This window comes from Macaca mulatta, chromosome 4, assembly GCF_049350105.2.
Source record: "Macaca mulatta isolate MMU2019108-1 chromosome 4, T2T-MMU8v2.0, whole genome shotgun sequence".
NCBI lineage: Eukaryota > Metazoa > Chordata > Mammalia > Primates > Cercopithecidae > Macaca > Macaca mulatta.
The window spans coordinates 139,114,413-139,128,502 of record NC_133409.1 but is presented as its reverse complement, the minus strand read 5'-3'; the positions used below and the strand labels follow the sequence as shown (position 1 = coordinate 139,128,502).

At 51.3% G+C, this 14,090-nt stretch overlaps 2 protein-coding genes across 26 annotated transcripts in view; one reads left to right on the top strand and one right to left on the bottom strand.

The window, feature by feature from the left end:
• The window catches only part of PPP2R5D (protein phosphatase 2 regulatory subunit B'delta), a 28,014-nt gene extending 15,789 nt beyond the window's left edge, over nt 1-12,225 (top strand). Inside the window, exons 3-16 of one of the 4 annotated variants that reach the window (XM_028847548.2) lie at nt 6,397-6,514; nt 6,746-6,945; nt 7,031-7,141; nt 7,249-7,341; nt 7,778-7,908; nt 8,042-8,101; nt 8,208-8,316; nt 8,534-8,587; nt 8,901-9,071; nt 9,169-9,296; nt 10,356-10,457; nt 10,548-10,620; nt 10,766-10,882; nt 11,034-12,225. In XM_028847548.2, coding sequence (XP_028703381.1) covers nt 6,397-6,514; nt 6,746-6,945; nt 7,031-7,141; nt 7,249-7,341; nt 7,778-7,908; nt 8,042-8,101; nt 8,208-8,316; nt 8,534-8,587; nt 8,901-9,071; nt 9,169-9,296; nt 10,356-10,457; nt 10,548-10,620; nt 10,766-10,882; nt 11,034-11,171 — 1,605 coding nt within the window. In that variant the 3' untranslated portion in view covers nt 11,172-12,225. Of the gene's footprint in view, nt 1-6,297; nt 6,515-6,745; nt 6,946-7,030; nt 7,142-7,248; nt 7,342-7,777; nt 7,909-8,041; nt 8,102-8,207; nt 8,317-8,533; nt 8,588-8,900; nt 9,072-9,168; nt 9,297-10,355; nt 10,458-10,547; nt 10,621-10,765; nt 10,883-11,033 lie in introns of all 4 variants that reach the window. The other 3 variants (XM_015136402.2, XM_077999916.1, XM_028847549.2) reach the window with 3 other exon arrangements.
• Nucleotides 11,272-14,090, bottom strand: part of MEA1 (male-enhanced antigen 1) — a 172,736-nt gene continuing 169,917 nt past the window's right edge. For 19 of the 22 annotated variants that reach the window (XM_077998459.1, XM_077998455.1, XM_077998450.1 and 16 more), the window contains exons 2-5: nt 13,777-13,798; nt 12,995-13,272; nt 12,809-12,908; nt 12,110-12,504 (exon numbers count right to left, since the gene is read on the bottom strand). In XM_077998459.1, the coding sequence (XP_077854585.1) occupies nt 12,353-12,504; nt 12,809-12,908; nt 12,995-13,261 (519 nt within the window). In that variant the 5' untranslated portion in view covers nt 13,262-13,272; nt 13,777-13,798 and the 3' untranslated portion in view covers nt 12,110-12,352. 22 annotated transcript variants of the gene reach the window in all.

The following is a 14,090-nucleotide window of genomic DNA, read 5'->3' as shown; positions in this document are numbered from 1 at the left end:
CTTACCTGGAAGGATGGAGTCTTGTCGTCAGGTTGGCACTGAGCCCCTCACCCTAGTATCACTAATGTTTCTCCCTCCAGACTCTGCTCCTAATGCTGTATAGCACCCTGTTCTGAGGATTCCTGAGTTGGGGCAGGAGAGGAAGAGCCTGTGGGGAGGAGCCTGGGCAGGAACTGAAAGCTTTGGCTCCTGGTCAACCAACCAACCAAACCTTCATTCAATTCCTATTAGGTGTCAGTGCTGGGGGCACCCACAGGTGTACAAACAGGGTCCTGGCTTTCAAAGGACTTGCCATCTAGTTAGGGGAATGACATATGAAGAGACTAAGATGTGTCACTAGGGGGTGAGCAGTCACAGAGCCAATGGAACAGACAAGTGGTATCAAAAGGAGGGGATGATACCCAAGGGCTGGAAAGATCTGAGAAGACTTTTTGGAAGAAGGTGGGACTTAAACGGAGTCTTAGAAGATGCAGTGATTTTCTAGGTCCCCCATTTTCTTTCTTTCTTTTTTTTTTTTTTTGAGACGGAGTCTTGCTCTGTCACCCAGGCTGGAGTGCAGTGGCCGGATCTCAGCTCACTGCAAGCTCCGCCTCCCGGGTTTACGCCATTCTCCTGCCTCAGCCTCCTGAGTAGCTGGGACTACAGGCGCCCGCCACCTCGCCCGGCTATTTTTTTGTATTTTTTAGTAGAGACGGGGTTTCACCGTGTTAGCCGGGATCGTCTCTCGATCTCCTGACCTCGTGATCCGCCCATCTCAGCCTCCCAAAGTGCTGGGATTACAGGCTTGAGCCACCGCGCCCGGCCTCCATTTTCTTTCTTTTCTTTTTTTTTTTTGAGACAGAATTTCACTCTTGTTACCCAGGGTGGAGTGTAATGGCGCGATCTTGGCTCACTGCTAAGATCAAGCAATTCTCCTGCCTCAGCCTCCTGAGTAGCTGGGATTACAGGCATGCACCACCTCACCCGGCTAACTTTGTATTTTTAGTTGAGATGGGGTTTCTGCATGTTGGTCAGGCTGGTCTTGAACTCCCAACCTCAGGTGATCCGCCTGCTTTAGCCTCACAAAGTGCTGGGATTGCAAGCTTGAGCCACTGTGCCCAGCCGGGGTTCCCCATTTTTAAACAAGGAGGATAATGGACTCAACGGAACATTTGAGTTGTGCTAGCATAGGAAGGAGAGTCCAGGCTGCATTCCTAAAACCTGGGTATGGGAAATAATAGTAATAGTAGTGGTGGTAGTAGAAGGTACCTCTTATAAAATACTTCTTTAGGGCCGGGCACGGTGGCTCACACCTGTAATCCCAGCACTTTGGGAGGCCGAGGAGGGCAGATCACGAGGTCAGGAGATCGAGATCAGCCTCGTTAACATGGTGAAACTCCGTCTCTACTAAAAATACGAAAAAAAATTAGCCGGGCGTGGTGGCGTGCGCCTGTAATCCCAGCTACTCCAGAGGCTGAGGCAGGATAATTGCTTGAACCCGGGAGGCAGAGGTTGCAGTGAGCCGAGATTGTGCCATTGCACTCTCTAGCCTGGGCAACAGAGCCAGACTCTGTCTCAAAAAAAAAAAAAAAAAAAAAAAGTGCTTCTTCAGTGCCAGGAACTGTTCCATCTCTATCCTTACTATAGTGCTATAAGGTAGGTACGGTTGTCATCCCATTTTATAGATGAGAAAACTGAGGCACAGGCTCTCTGGATATTACTCAGCTAATAAGTGGCAGAGTGAGGATTGAACCCAGGCAGGCAGTCTGGCCCAAGCTGTTGTTGAGCACCAACCTCCACAGATAAGGGTTTGGTTTTTTTTGTTGTTGTTTTTTTTATTCAGAGTCTCACCCTGTCACCCAGGCTGGGGTGCAATGGTGTGATCTCAACTCACTGCATCCTCTGCCTCCTGAGTTCAAGCGATTCTCCTGCCCCAGCCTCCCGAGTAGCTGAGATTACAGGCATGTGCCACCACGCCCAGCTAATTTTTTGTATCTTTAGTAGAGACAGGGTTTCATCATGTTGGCCAGGCTGATCTCAAACTCCTGACCTCGTATTCCGCCCGCCTCTGCCTCTCAAATGCTGGGATTACAGATGTGAGCCACCGCGCCCGGCCTAGTTGTTCTTAAGGCAGGGAAATGAAGGCCCGAAGCAGGGGAGAGTCTGGATACACACCAAGTGCTGGCCCCCAACCTGCTTTTCTCCTACTACCACTCTCCCCCACCCTAAGGTGTGACTCATCTGCCATATGTAGAAAGGGAGACCGAAGACTCCAGATGCCTTGCCATGTCCAACACACGGGACCCACAGGCTGGACCCAGTGCTCCTCTCCTGTTCTCTCATCCCTAGATAGGTGACAAGTCCATATCATTGTTTTTATAAAAAATTCAGAGGATGCAGTTAATAACATTTCTGTCTTCCTCTCCTCCCCCATCCCAGAGGATTTCAAGTTCTTCTATTAGGCCAAGAGGTCACCTTTCCCCCCTATGGTGAAGGCACGCAGCTGGACATGGCCTCTGCCTGGTCCTATTGTAGTCTCTGGTTGGGGGCAAGGGCTGTCCTGTGGCTTAGCTTCTCTCCTCTCCCAACAGGGGGCTGCCTGGACAGTCCAGGAGTACCTGTGGGCAGACAGCCCTGCAAATACCGATGTTTAGAATTCTGAAAATGGACTTCATGGGGCTGTAACACCTGTGTCTGGGAGCTGTACCTTTAAAAAGGGATAGCTTTTAGGCTAGGCATGGTGGCTCACGCCTGTAATCCCAACACTTTGGGAGGCCGAGGCAGGTGGATTAGTTGAGGTCAGGAATTCAAGACCAGCCTGGCCAACATGGAGAAACCCCATCTCTACAAAAAATACAAAAAGTAGTTGGCATGGTTGCGGGTGCCTATAATCCCAGCTACTCGGGAGACTAAGACAGGATAATCACGTGAACCTTGGAGGTGCAGGTTGCAGTGAGCCAACATTGTGCCATTGCACTCCAGCCTGGATGACAGAGCGAGACTCCATCTCAAAAATAAATAAATACATAAAATAAAAAGGATAGCTTTTAAAAATTAGCTGCATTTCTCCCATTATAAAAGCAGTATCATAGTACACAATGGAAGTAAGGCAGAAAAAAAGCAGTGTCAACTTGTAGAAAATTTAGAAATGCAGAAGTAATCTAATTCTACTACAGGAGATAGTCATTAACACAGTGGTGGACTTGGGCTTGTTCTTACCTTTTCTGAACCTCGTTTTTGGTTCTGTGCATGTGTTTTAATGTGAGCTCATTTTGCATATCTAGTTTTGTACTGTATTTATTTTTTGATGTATTTATTTATTTATTTTTTGATACGGAGTCTCGCTGTCTCCCAGGCTGGAGTGCAGTGGCGTGATCTCAGCTCACTGCAAGCTCCGCCTCTGAGGTTCATGCCACTCTCCTGCCTCAGCCTCCCGAGTAGCTGGGACTACAGGCGCCCGCCACCACGCCCGGCTAATTTTTTGTATTTTTAGTAGAGACAGGCTTTCACCATGTTAGCCAGGATGGTCTCGATCTCCTGACCTGGTGATCTGCCCGCCTCAGCCTCCCAAAGTGCTGGGATTACAGGCGTGAGCCACTGCACCTGGCCTATGTATTTATTTTTTGAAGACAGAGTCTCGCTCTGTCACCCAGGCTGGAGCTGGAGTGCAGTGGCGTGAGCTCAGCTCACTGCAACATCCGCCTCCTGGGTTCAAGCAATTCTCTTGCCTCAGGCTTAAGCTGGGTCTACAGGCACCCACCGCCACGCCCGCCTAATTTTTTGTACTTTAATAGAGATGGGGTTTCACTGTGTTGCCCAGGCTGGTCTCAAACTCCTGAGGTCAGGCAATCCACCTGCCTTGGCCTCCCAAAGTGCTGGGATTACAGGCGTTAGCCACCGCGCCCGGCCTCGTACTGTCGTTATTTAAGTTAGCATAGGAAGCAATTTTCTGTCATTGTGTAGTTTTAGACCTTTTGTTTTATTTCCAAATTTTATAAGTATGAGAACACATACATTGTTCAGAAAGTCAGATAGTACTACTATTGGGGTTGGAATGCAACTCTTAGCTCTTTCCTCATTAGATTCCTTTAGATTTTCACATTACATTATTTTCCGACTTTAGATTCCTTTAGATTTTCACATTAGATTATTTTCCTACTTTTTTTTTTTTTTGAGATTTAGACATTATCTATTGACTTTCTTCCATGGAAAATAAGTCCTCATCATTCTTATGCCTTTCTGCAGACATTTCCCTTCCTCCAAAAATGCCACCATTTTGGGCAAATTACTGTGAATATGAAAATATTTTTTATAATGAAACTATGTATTACATAGTTTTTTCTTTTCTTTCTTCTTTTTTTTTTTTTTTTTTTTTGGAGACAGAGTCTCACTCACTGTGTCACCCAGGCTGGAGTGAAATGGCGCAATCTTGGCTCACTGCAACCTCCACCCGCCAGGTTCAAGCAATTCTCCTGTCTCAGCCTCCTGAGTAGCTGGGATTACAGGCACCCGCCACCACACCCGGCTAATTTTGTATTTTTAGTAAGAGATAGGGTTTCACCTTGTTGGCCTGGCTGGTCTGGAACTCCTGACCTCAAGTGATACACCCACCTTGGCCACCCAAAGTGCTGGGATTACAGGCGTAAGCCACTGCACCTGGCCCATAGTTTTCATAAATATAATATTAACTCCTGATATTACATTTGTTCATTTTCTGTTATAAATGAGGTTGTTAAAAGTATTTGTGCACAAAGCTTTTTTTTTTTTTTTTTTGGCCTGGCTCCTTCTGCCTCCTCCAAAGCTTTTTTTTTTTTAATTTATGATTTTTATTAAGCTAAATTTCTAATAGTAAAGTACTAAGACATGGGAATGAATTTCTTTCTTTTACCTGTTTTTTTTTTTTTGAGACGGAGTCTTGCTGTGTCTCCCAGGCTGGAGTGCAGTGGCGTGATCTCGGCTCACTGCAAGCTCCGCCTCCCGGGTTCACGCCATTCTCCCGCCTCAGCCTCCCAAGTAGCTGAGACTACAGGCGCCCGCCACCACGCCCGGCTAGGTTTTTTTTGTATTTTTAGTAGAGACGGGGTTTCACCATGTTAGCCAGGATAGTCTCGATCTCCTGACCTCGTGATCCATCCGCCTCGGCCTCCCAAAGTGCTGGGATTACAGGCTTGAGCCACTGCGCCCGGCCGAAAATTTTTATTTTTAGAGACAGGGTGTTGTTTTGTTGTTCAGGCTGGAGTGCAGTTGGTGCGATCATAGCTCACAGCAGACTTGAACTCCTGGGGGCAAAAGGGATCCTCCAACCTTGAGTGGCTGGAACTGCAGGCATGTGCCACCACACCTGGCTAATTTAAAAACATTTTTTATAGAGATGGGGTCTTGCTATGTTGCTCAGGCTGGTTTCAAACTTCTGGCTTCAAGTGATCCTCCTGCCTTGGCTTCCCAAAGTGTTGGGATTACAGGCGTGAGCCACCATGCCTGGCCTTTCTTTTACATTTTTTTTTGTTTGTTTGTTTGTTTGTTTTTTTGAGACGAAGTCTCGCTCTTGTCACCCAGCCTGGAGTGCAATGGCATGATCTCAGCTCACTACAACCTCCACCTCCCGGGTTCAAGCGATTCTCCTGCCTCAGCCTCCCGAGTAGCTGGGATTACAGGCGCCTGCCTCCACGCCCCGCTAATTTTTGTATTTTTAGTAGAGACGGGGTTTCAACATGTTGGCCAGGCTGGTCTTGAACTCCTGACCTCAGGTGATCCACCCGCCTTGGCCTCCCAAAGTGCTGGGATTACAGGTTTGAGCCACCGCACCTGTGATTGAAGACTGTCACACATTCAGTAAAGGATCTTAAGTATACTGCTCAATAAATTTTAGGTATGTATCTGCCATGCACCACTTTGCAGGTCCAGTCAAGATGCAGGATGTTTACATTACTCAGAAGGCTCCTCATGTCTCTTCTTATTCCTCATGTGTCTTCTTAGCAATACTCACCCCGTTTCCCCTGGCAACATAATCACTTTTCTGACTTCTGTCACCATCAATCCATCAGTTAGCTTTACCTGTTCATGAACTGGAATGAACATTTTGAAGGCTCTTGATGCACAGGCAGTGGGCATCTCTTTGGGAGATGTGACTTCTTGACTGCTCCCTGCCAGGGCTACAGCACAGTTATCTCTGTAACCCTGGCCTTAGCTCCTTTAGGACAGGAGACAGCTGCTCACTGCCCAGGCCTGTGCAGGCATAAATGGACTGGGGGATGGCTAGGCCCAGGGTGGGAGGCATATCTTGGGAAGTAGATTTCAACAGGTGACTTGTTTGACCAGGCCCAGCCGCAGCCCCAGCCCCAGCCCCAGCCCCAAGCCCAGTCTCAGCCACCATCGTCCAACAAGCGTCCCAGCAATAGCACGCCGCCCCCCACGCAGCTCAGCAAAATCAAGTACTCAGGGGGGCCCCAGATTGTCAAGAAGGAGCGACGGCAAAGCTCCTCCCGCTTCAACCTCAGCAAGAATCGAGAGCTGCAGAAGCTTCCTGCCCTGAAAGGTACTTCGCAACTGGTCACAGGGGTTGTTGTACCAGGTCTAGGGGGCATTGGGAGTTGGTGGAATGGAAGTTTTGGGGTATTTGGGGGGGAAGGGAGTTCCAGAGAATGTGGGAAGGGGGTGCCAGGGAGCAGGATGGTGGCAGGGTGGGTTAAGGGAAAGCCCTTGAAGGCAAGCAGGGCATTGCAGTGAAGGACTACAGAGGAGAACCTGACTGCTGGGGCCCCCACAGATTCGCCAACCCAGGAGCGGGAGGAGCTGTTTATCCAGAAGCTACGCCAGTGCTGTGTCCTCTTTGACTTCGTGTCAGACCCACTCAGTGACCTCAAATTCAAGGAGGTGAAGCGGGCAGGACTCAACGAGATGGTGGAGTACATCACCCATAGCCGTGATGTTGTCACTGAGGCCATTTACCCTGAGGCTGTCACCATGGTGGGCACAGGGAAAGGACACAGGGGGAACTGGCGGGGGGCTCTGGAGAAGCCCAGGTGGAGCTCTAACTGACCCTACCCCTCAGTTTTCAGTGAACCTCTTCCGGACGCTGCCACCTTCATCGAATCCCACAGGGGCTGAGTTTGACCCAGAAGAAGATGAGCCCACCCTGGAAGCTGCTTGGCCACATCTCCAGGTACCAGGGCAAGGGGGGCAGGTTGGCCCTGGCTGCAGGGAGTGGGGCAGTAGAGGCCTGCAAGTCCTTGGGAACATCCCCTTAGTGGTGTGCCTTTTCCCCTATAGCTCGTGTATGAGTTCTTCTTACGTTTCCTTGAGTCTCCTGATTTCCAGCCAAACATAGCCAAGAAGTACATCGACCAGAAGTTTGTACTTGCTGTGAGTCCCTGAGTTCCTGTCCTTGCCTTCTCTTTCCATTCCATGCCCCACTCATCTGTCTCCCAGTGGCTCTTCCCCCTTATGCTGAATATATTGGGTTTCATCCATGTCTGGTATGAGGAGGCTATAAAGGGTTAAAAAACAAACAAAGAAACAAACAAAAAACCCTACTCTGGCCTTAAGAAACTAACAGCATAATGGTAGGAAACAAAAGCAACAGAGTACCTCTCTCCAGTCAATACGAAGGCATCACTTTGGACGTCTCAGTACAAATACAATAGAATCAGCAATACAATAGAATCACTCTGCTTTCTAAGACTTGCTGGCCCCCATTCCAGGGGACCTCTGCACTTCCCCTGGCAGGACCTATGTCACCGGGGCCCCACCTTCCCTGGCTGCTGCCTCACTGGCTGCTTTCCCTCCCTCATGCCCCTAGCTCCTAGACCTATTTGACAGTGAGGATCCTCGAGAGCGGGACTTCCTCAAGACCATTTTGCACCGCATCTATGGCAAGTTTTTGGGGCTCCGGGCTTATATCCGTAGGCAGATCAACCACATCTTCTACAGGTGAGGCCAGGAGCCCAGGCTTAGGAGCAAAGCATTCTGCTACTGAGGTGGGGTGGGAGCAGGGAGGTGGGGGGACTGTACAGAATGCTGGAGGGACATCAGGGGTTGTCAAGAGCCATTTTTCTTCCCTCAGGTTCATCTATGAGACGGAGCATCACAACGGGATTGCTGAGCTCCTGGAGATCCTGGGCAGGTAAGAGGCTGGGTGGGGGCACAGATGCCTGAAAAAGGTTGGGAGGATTGGTGCACTGAACTTGGATCTGACCCTTTGGTCCTAACAAATGTCCCTTAATTCCTAGCATCATCAATGGCTTTGCCCTGCCCCTTAAAGAAGAGCACAAGATGTTCCTCATCCGTGTCCTGCTTCCCCTTCACAAGGTCAAGTCCCTGAGTGTCTACCACCCTCAGGTGAGCTGCCTTCCTCTTCATAATGTCCAACTCAGGCAGCAGAGAAAACAGTGGGCAGGAAGGTGTTCCAGCTGGGATAGGGGAAGCATAGGGAGCAGGGGGGATAATTCCTTCCCTCCACCTCCCCTTCCCTTCTGGGATCTTGCTTCTATCACTGACTTCTCTGAGAACTTCTAGGACCTACACCTCACCTCCTTTCTACCTCACACTTTTGCAGCTGGCATACTGTGTGGTACAATTCCTGGAGAAGGAGAGCAGTCTGACTGAGCCGGTAATTCCCCTTCCGGGCCCCAAGGCCCACCTCTTACTGTTGTCAGCATCACTTGCCAGTCTGTACCTACTGGGGGTGCCATAAGGGGGTGCTCAGGAGGGCTGTGACCTGACTGGTAACATGGTTTCCTCTCTGAAGGGGAAGCGAAACCTATATACACCTAGGAAACAGATCTAAGGCAAAGAAACGGGCAGCTGGCTGAGATTACCCAAACTGTGCCCACCAGGGTGGGGGAGAGAGCAGGTAGGAAAACTTTCTGGAGACCTAGGCAGGTGCAAAGAATTTTCATCCCCATGCCCTCCTTGTCTCCCAGGTAATTGTGGGACTTCTCAAGTTTTGGCCTAAGACCCACAGCCCCAAGGAGGTGATGTTCTTGAATGAGCTGGAGGAGATTCTGGACGTCATTGAACCTTCCGAGTTCAGCAAAGTGATGGAACCCCTCTTCCGCCAGCTGGCCAAGTGTGTCTCTAGCCCCCATTTCCAGGTGAGACTCCAACCCAGCACATCCCAACCCCTGCCAGAAACTGAGAAGGTCTTGAGTGAAATGGGCAGCACCCACCGAGTCCGCCTCTTTCCACCAGGTGGCAGAGCGTGCTCTCTATTACTGGAACAATGAGTACATCATGAGCCTGATAAGTGACAATGCTGCCCGAGTCCTCCCCATCATGTTCCCTGCACTCTACAGGAACTCCAAGAGCCACTGGAACAAGTAAGGCGCTGGGGTGGGGCTGGGTGGTGGGGATCCAGTTTGGGAAACTTTGAGGGTATGGAAGAACTAAAGAGCCAGGGGTCTCACCTGGTCACCCAGCAAGTGGGGCTGATGTCCCCTACATATTGATAGGACCTTGAGGGGCTGACTGGAGCAAAAAAAGCCTGCGTACCAAGATCTCTGTGATACCAAACAGCAGGGCAGTGGCCTGTGTTATACCACTCCTTGGGGTCAGCTATTCTGCAGTCCTATCACAGCTTTGGAGATGTAATTCTATGCAGTGAGAAGCTGATGTGATCCTCTTTGAGAGTCTGTGTAAAGAATCCCAGGGTTTTAGGCCAGGCACGGTGGCTCACGCCTGTAATCCCAGCACTTTGGGAGGCTGGCGAGGCGGGTGGATCACGAGGTCAGGAGTTTGAGACCAGCCTGCCCAACATAGTGAAACTCCCATCTCTAGTAAAAATACAAAAATTAGCTGGACGTAGTGGCAGATGCCTGTAGTCCTAGTTACTTGGGAGACTGAGGCAAGAGAATCACTTGAACCTGGGAGGTGGAGGTTGCAGTGAGCCAAGATCATGCCATTGCACTCCAGCCTGGGCAACAGAGTGAGACTCCGTCTTAAAAAAAAAAAAAAAAAAAAAAAAGAAACTCTCTCTCAGGGTTTTGAAAAGACTTTTCTGCTAAAAGCAAGCACACTGTGGTGCAGATGCAGTCCGTCATGCTGCATCTACATGCCCATCATGCTGCTGGGAGGCCATTAGTATGGGTTAGAGAGTGGGAAAGGATGGGAGGTAGGCAGGGGTGAGGGAAGGATGGGGTGAAGAGCATGGGGTGAGGGAAGGATGGACACGTGGACCAATATTTGTGAAGACCATGAAATGCCAGTCTCAAACCAGGTGATTTGGCCAGAGTTCTCTTCTGATACTGCATAGAGGTTTGTGAACTGGACATAGTAAATGACAAAGCTCTTAGCAGAGATACCCCTGTGAGAGAACAAATTGAGTTCCTCGCACTAAGGGCAGGCTCTGGCCTCCTACTCATCTTTCTTCCTGGTGGTAGGACAATCCATGGACTGATCTACAATGCCCTGAAGCTGTTTATGGAAATGAATCAGAAGCTGTTTGATGACTGCACACAACAATACAAGGCAGAGAAGCAGAAGTGAGTATCTCTCTCCCCGGGAGACTTTCATCTTCTACCACCAGCTCACTGTGTTTCAAGCCCAAACCCAATCCTACTTTTGCTCCTCAGGGGCCGGTTCCGAATGAAGGAAAGGGAAGAGATGTGGCAAAAAATTGAGGAGCTGGCCCGGCTTAATCCCCAGGTGAAGTTTTCCTGCCACTGCTGTGAACCGAGGGGCCAGCCCATCTTGAGCTGGGGAGAGTTTGTTAGGGGAGGAATATGGGGCACACAGGCCTCCAAGCCTCTGAAGTGGCTCTCACCACTTGTCCATGTCTCCTCTCACTCAGTATCCCATGTTCCGAGCTCCTCCACCACTGCCCCCTGTGTATTCGATGGAGACAGAGACCCCCACAGCTGAGGACATCCAGCTTCTGAAGAGGACTGTGGAGACTGAGGCTGTGCAGGTGGGAGGGCAATGTAGCGGGGTGGAGCAGAAATAATAGTTCTGGAAGGGAGAGGAGACAGAAACAGCACAGCCAAAGAATAAGGGGAGGAAACAATAGAATTCACTGGGAATTGGTCACCGTTCCTCTCCTTGTCCCTATTCACACACAGATGCTAAAAGACATCAAGAAGGAGAAAGTGCTACTGCGGAGGAAGTCGGAGCTGCCCCAGGACGTGTACACCATCAAGGCACTGGAAGCGCACAAGCGGGCGGAAGAGTTTCTAACTGCCAGCCAGGAGGCTCTCTGACCCCTCACATTCCTACCACAGGGCCACAGCCCACTCAGCCCTGGGACACTGCCCCGGCCCTCCACACTCTGCTCCCTACTGGCTGACTTGGGGGAAGGCAGCGCCTCTCTAGCTACTCCAGGGAGGGGGATGCGGGCACTTGAAGCAGGGACACCCACAGAGTGGTCCCTCTTCTCCCCAAAAGGTGTTCATGCCTCCCTGTGGCTAGTACAGGCTGAGCACTAAGATGCTTAGGGCTCAGACAACCTGGGGATGCCTGTCCCCTACCTGATCCTCACCCACAGCTACCTGAGGCTGCTCTGAGAAGTACACACAGGAATACATATGCTCCTCTATTCTTCCCTTCATCCTCATTTGAACGCCAGGTGTCTTCCCTCCTCTCTCTCCCCTGCAGAGGCATGTAGGGAACAGCAGAGATTATTCTCACCAAAGTTATGTCAAGCCCCATTGGCCCCTGGAGTAGCTGGAGGGAAGCCAACCCCCTGCAGCACAAACAGGCCCCCCAGCCGCAGCCATGTGCTGGCAGATAGGGTTGTACTATTTTTTCTTACCCCATGCCTGACCAAGGGAGGTCAAAAGGAGAAAAGCATAGGCTGTGGACAATAACTGATGAATATAGGGCCCAGATGGACCAAGTGTGGCCGGGGAGGGATGAACAAACACCCTATCCCATGCCCTGTCTTTGGTGAGCAGCAGCCCTGGGGTCACAGACATGGAAGGGACCACCTGGGGCTGACTGCTTTTCTGTGCTGTTGGTTCCCAAAACTATAAAGAAGGAAGCAGGGAGCGGTGCCCCAAGCATGGCTCCTGCCAACACCTATTTATTTCCTTGTTTGTGCTATGCTGGGCAGGCCTTCTCTTGTCCCTTGTAGGTACCTTGGAGGGGCCAGGGGCTGAGGAGGGCTGGACCCAGGTTCCAGGGGCGCAGGCAGTGCGGCTTTTGGCTGTGTACATAGGGTGCTTTATTCTCCACAGAGTGATACATGCTAAGGTGGGTTGGGCTTGGGCCGATGTCCCCATATGTACAGAACTGAATAAAGTGGGTCTCTGAGAAGTCTGATGTGCCTTGATGTGGAAAGGGAGATGGGGAAGATGGAAATGGACGTTACAACCAGGGATGTGTTCAGTCCTGTGCTGGTTCTGGCCTGGAATGTAGGAAGATAAGGCAGCTCTCACTGTGGTCACTTCCAAGCAGGGGATGCCTGCCGGGCTTGGAGGGCTTTCTGTACCACATCTTCCCACTGGGCATCCGATATCTCCCGAGCCCAGGCAGGAACCCCTGGCGCAGGCAGGCTTACTCCAGCCATCGTCCTTTTCACCAGCTCTACATGTTCTGAAATCAGAGCCAGAGGCCACTCAGGTATAGAAATAATGGGACCAGCTCCCCTCCCCAATCCCTGAATCAACCCAGAGCCCTTGGGCTGGTAGGGTCACCAAATCCATCTTGTTACTTCAAGGCAAGCCTGCCCATCCCCAAAGATAGCAGAAGAGCATTTCACTTGGACTCTGAAGTCTACAAAATCTTAGTTTACAAACTATCTTTTTAGGATAGGGTCTTCCTCTTAAACTTCCTTCTACTGACTCATGCCAGTTCATTTCCTTAGTAATTATTCCAGAATGAAAGAATGATCTTTTACCTGGGTCCATGGGAATAGAGCTGTGGTTGTTCAACGCTGTAGCTCCCTCATCTTCATCTTCACTCTCTAATGGGGGGTCTGGCAAATGAAGCCCCAGGGCCTGCAGAGCCAGAGAAGACTGTTTGGGTCCAGGCTTTCAGGGAGCCCAGCTTCACCTGTTGAGGAACCATCCCTCCTCCACCCTACCTGGATTCGATCCTGGATGTCAGCAACTACATCTCCATCCCCCACTGGTGCCAGTTCCACCTCCTCTTGTTCAGGATCTTGGTTCAGGGGCTGGTAGGAGTAGCCAGCTGGGCCCGACCCCGTTTCTTCCTGCTCTTCCTCAGGCTCCTCACTGCTCCAATCCCCAGTGCCTTCTGAAGGGCCCTGATGTGGTCCCAGTTCCTCAGTCTGATTGGGGAAGATACGCTCAGGGCCCATGGTGTCTCCCCCTAGAACTACTGTTGCCATCCGGGCAGGGGCTGCAAGAACAGGGAGGCGATAGGACAAGGATTGGATGAAACCAGGCCCATGTTCATCCTCTCATCATCTCTTTGTGGTCTCCTGTGTGCAAAATAACCAGCTCCTCCCCGAGGCTCCTGCATCCTCCACCCCTCCGCCCCGCTTCCAGCCTCTCGTTCCTCCCCCTTAGTCGGGGCTCTTATCTTGAACCAGGCCCCATCCGCCTTGCTCCGCCACTTCCTAATTAAACGCCCAACTGGAGGCCCTGCCACCTCCTAAAAGACACCCCTTCCAAAATCCCGGCTCCCCCGCCACGCCTCCCCCGCGACTTGGGAACTCTGGGTCATCAGAGTCCCCCTAAACAGGGCGTACCCGCCCCCTTCTCCCCTCTCCTAGAAGTCCCCCTCTGTACCGCCTGACAGATGCCCTTCAGGCCCCATGGGCTCCCCTCAAATGGCCCCAGCTGCGGCGTCCCCCACCCGCCCCCATCCGAATCCCGTCGCCGGTGTTTCCGCGCGCCTCACCCGCTCAGAGCCCGTGGCCTCCACTTCCGGCGGGGCAGGACGTGCAGAGGTGCCTAGTCCTCCAGCCCCGCCCCATGCCCATGATTGACACTGGCGAGGACGAGGAGTTCCCCCCCCTTGCCCCGCCTCCGTCATGCCCAGCCCAGAAAACAAAAGACTGCATTACCCAGTGGCCTCCTCGGTCTTGACACATATTTGCACATGCGCAGAATCTCTCCTGCGCCCCTGCCCACTCCTGAGCCCTCTCGTCTCTCAGGAAACGTGTGGACTACAAGTCCCGGAATGCCTCGGGGACTTAGCTACGACTGCACGTG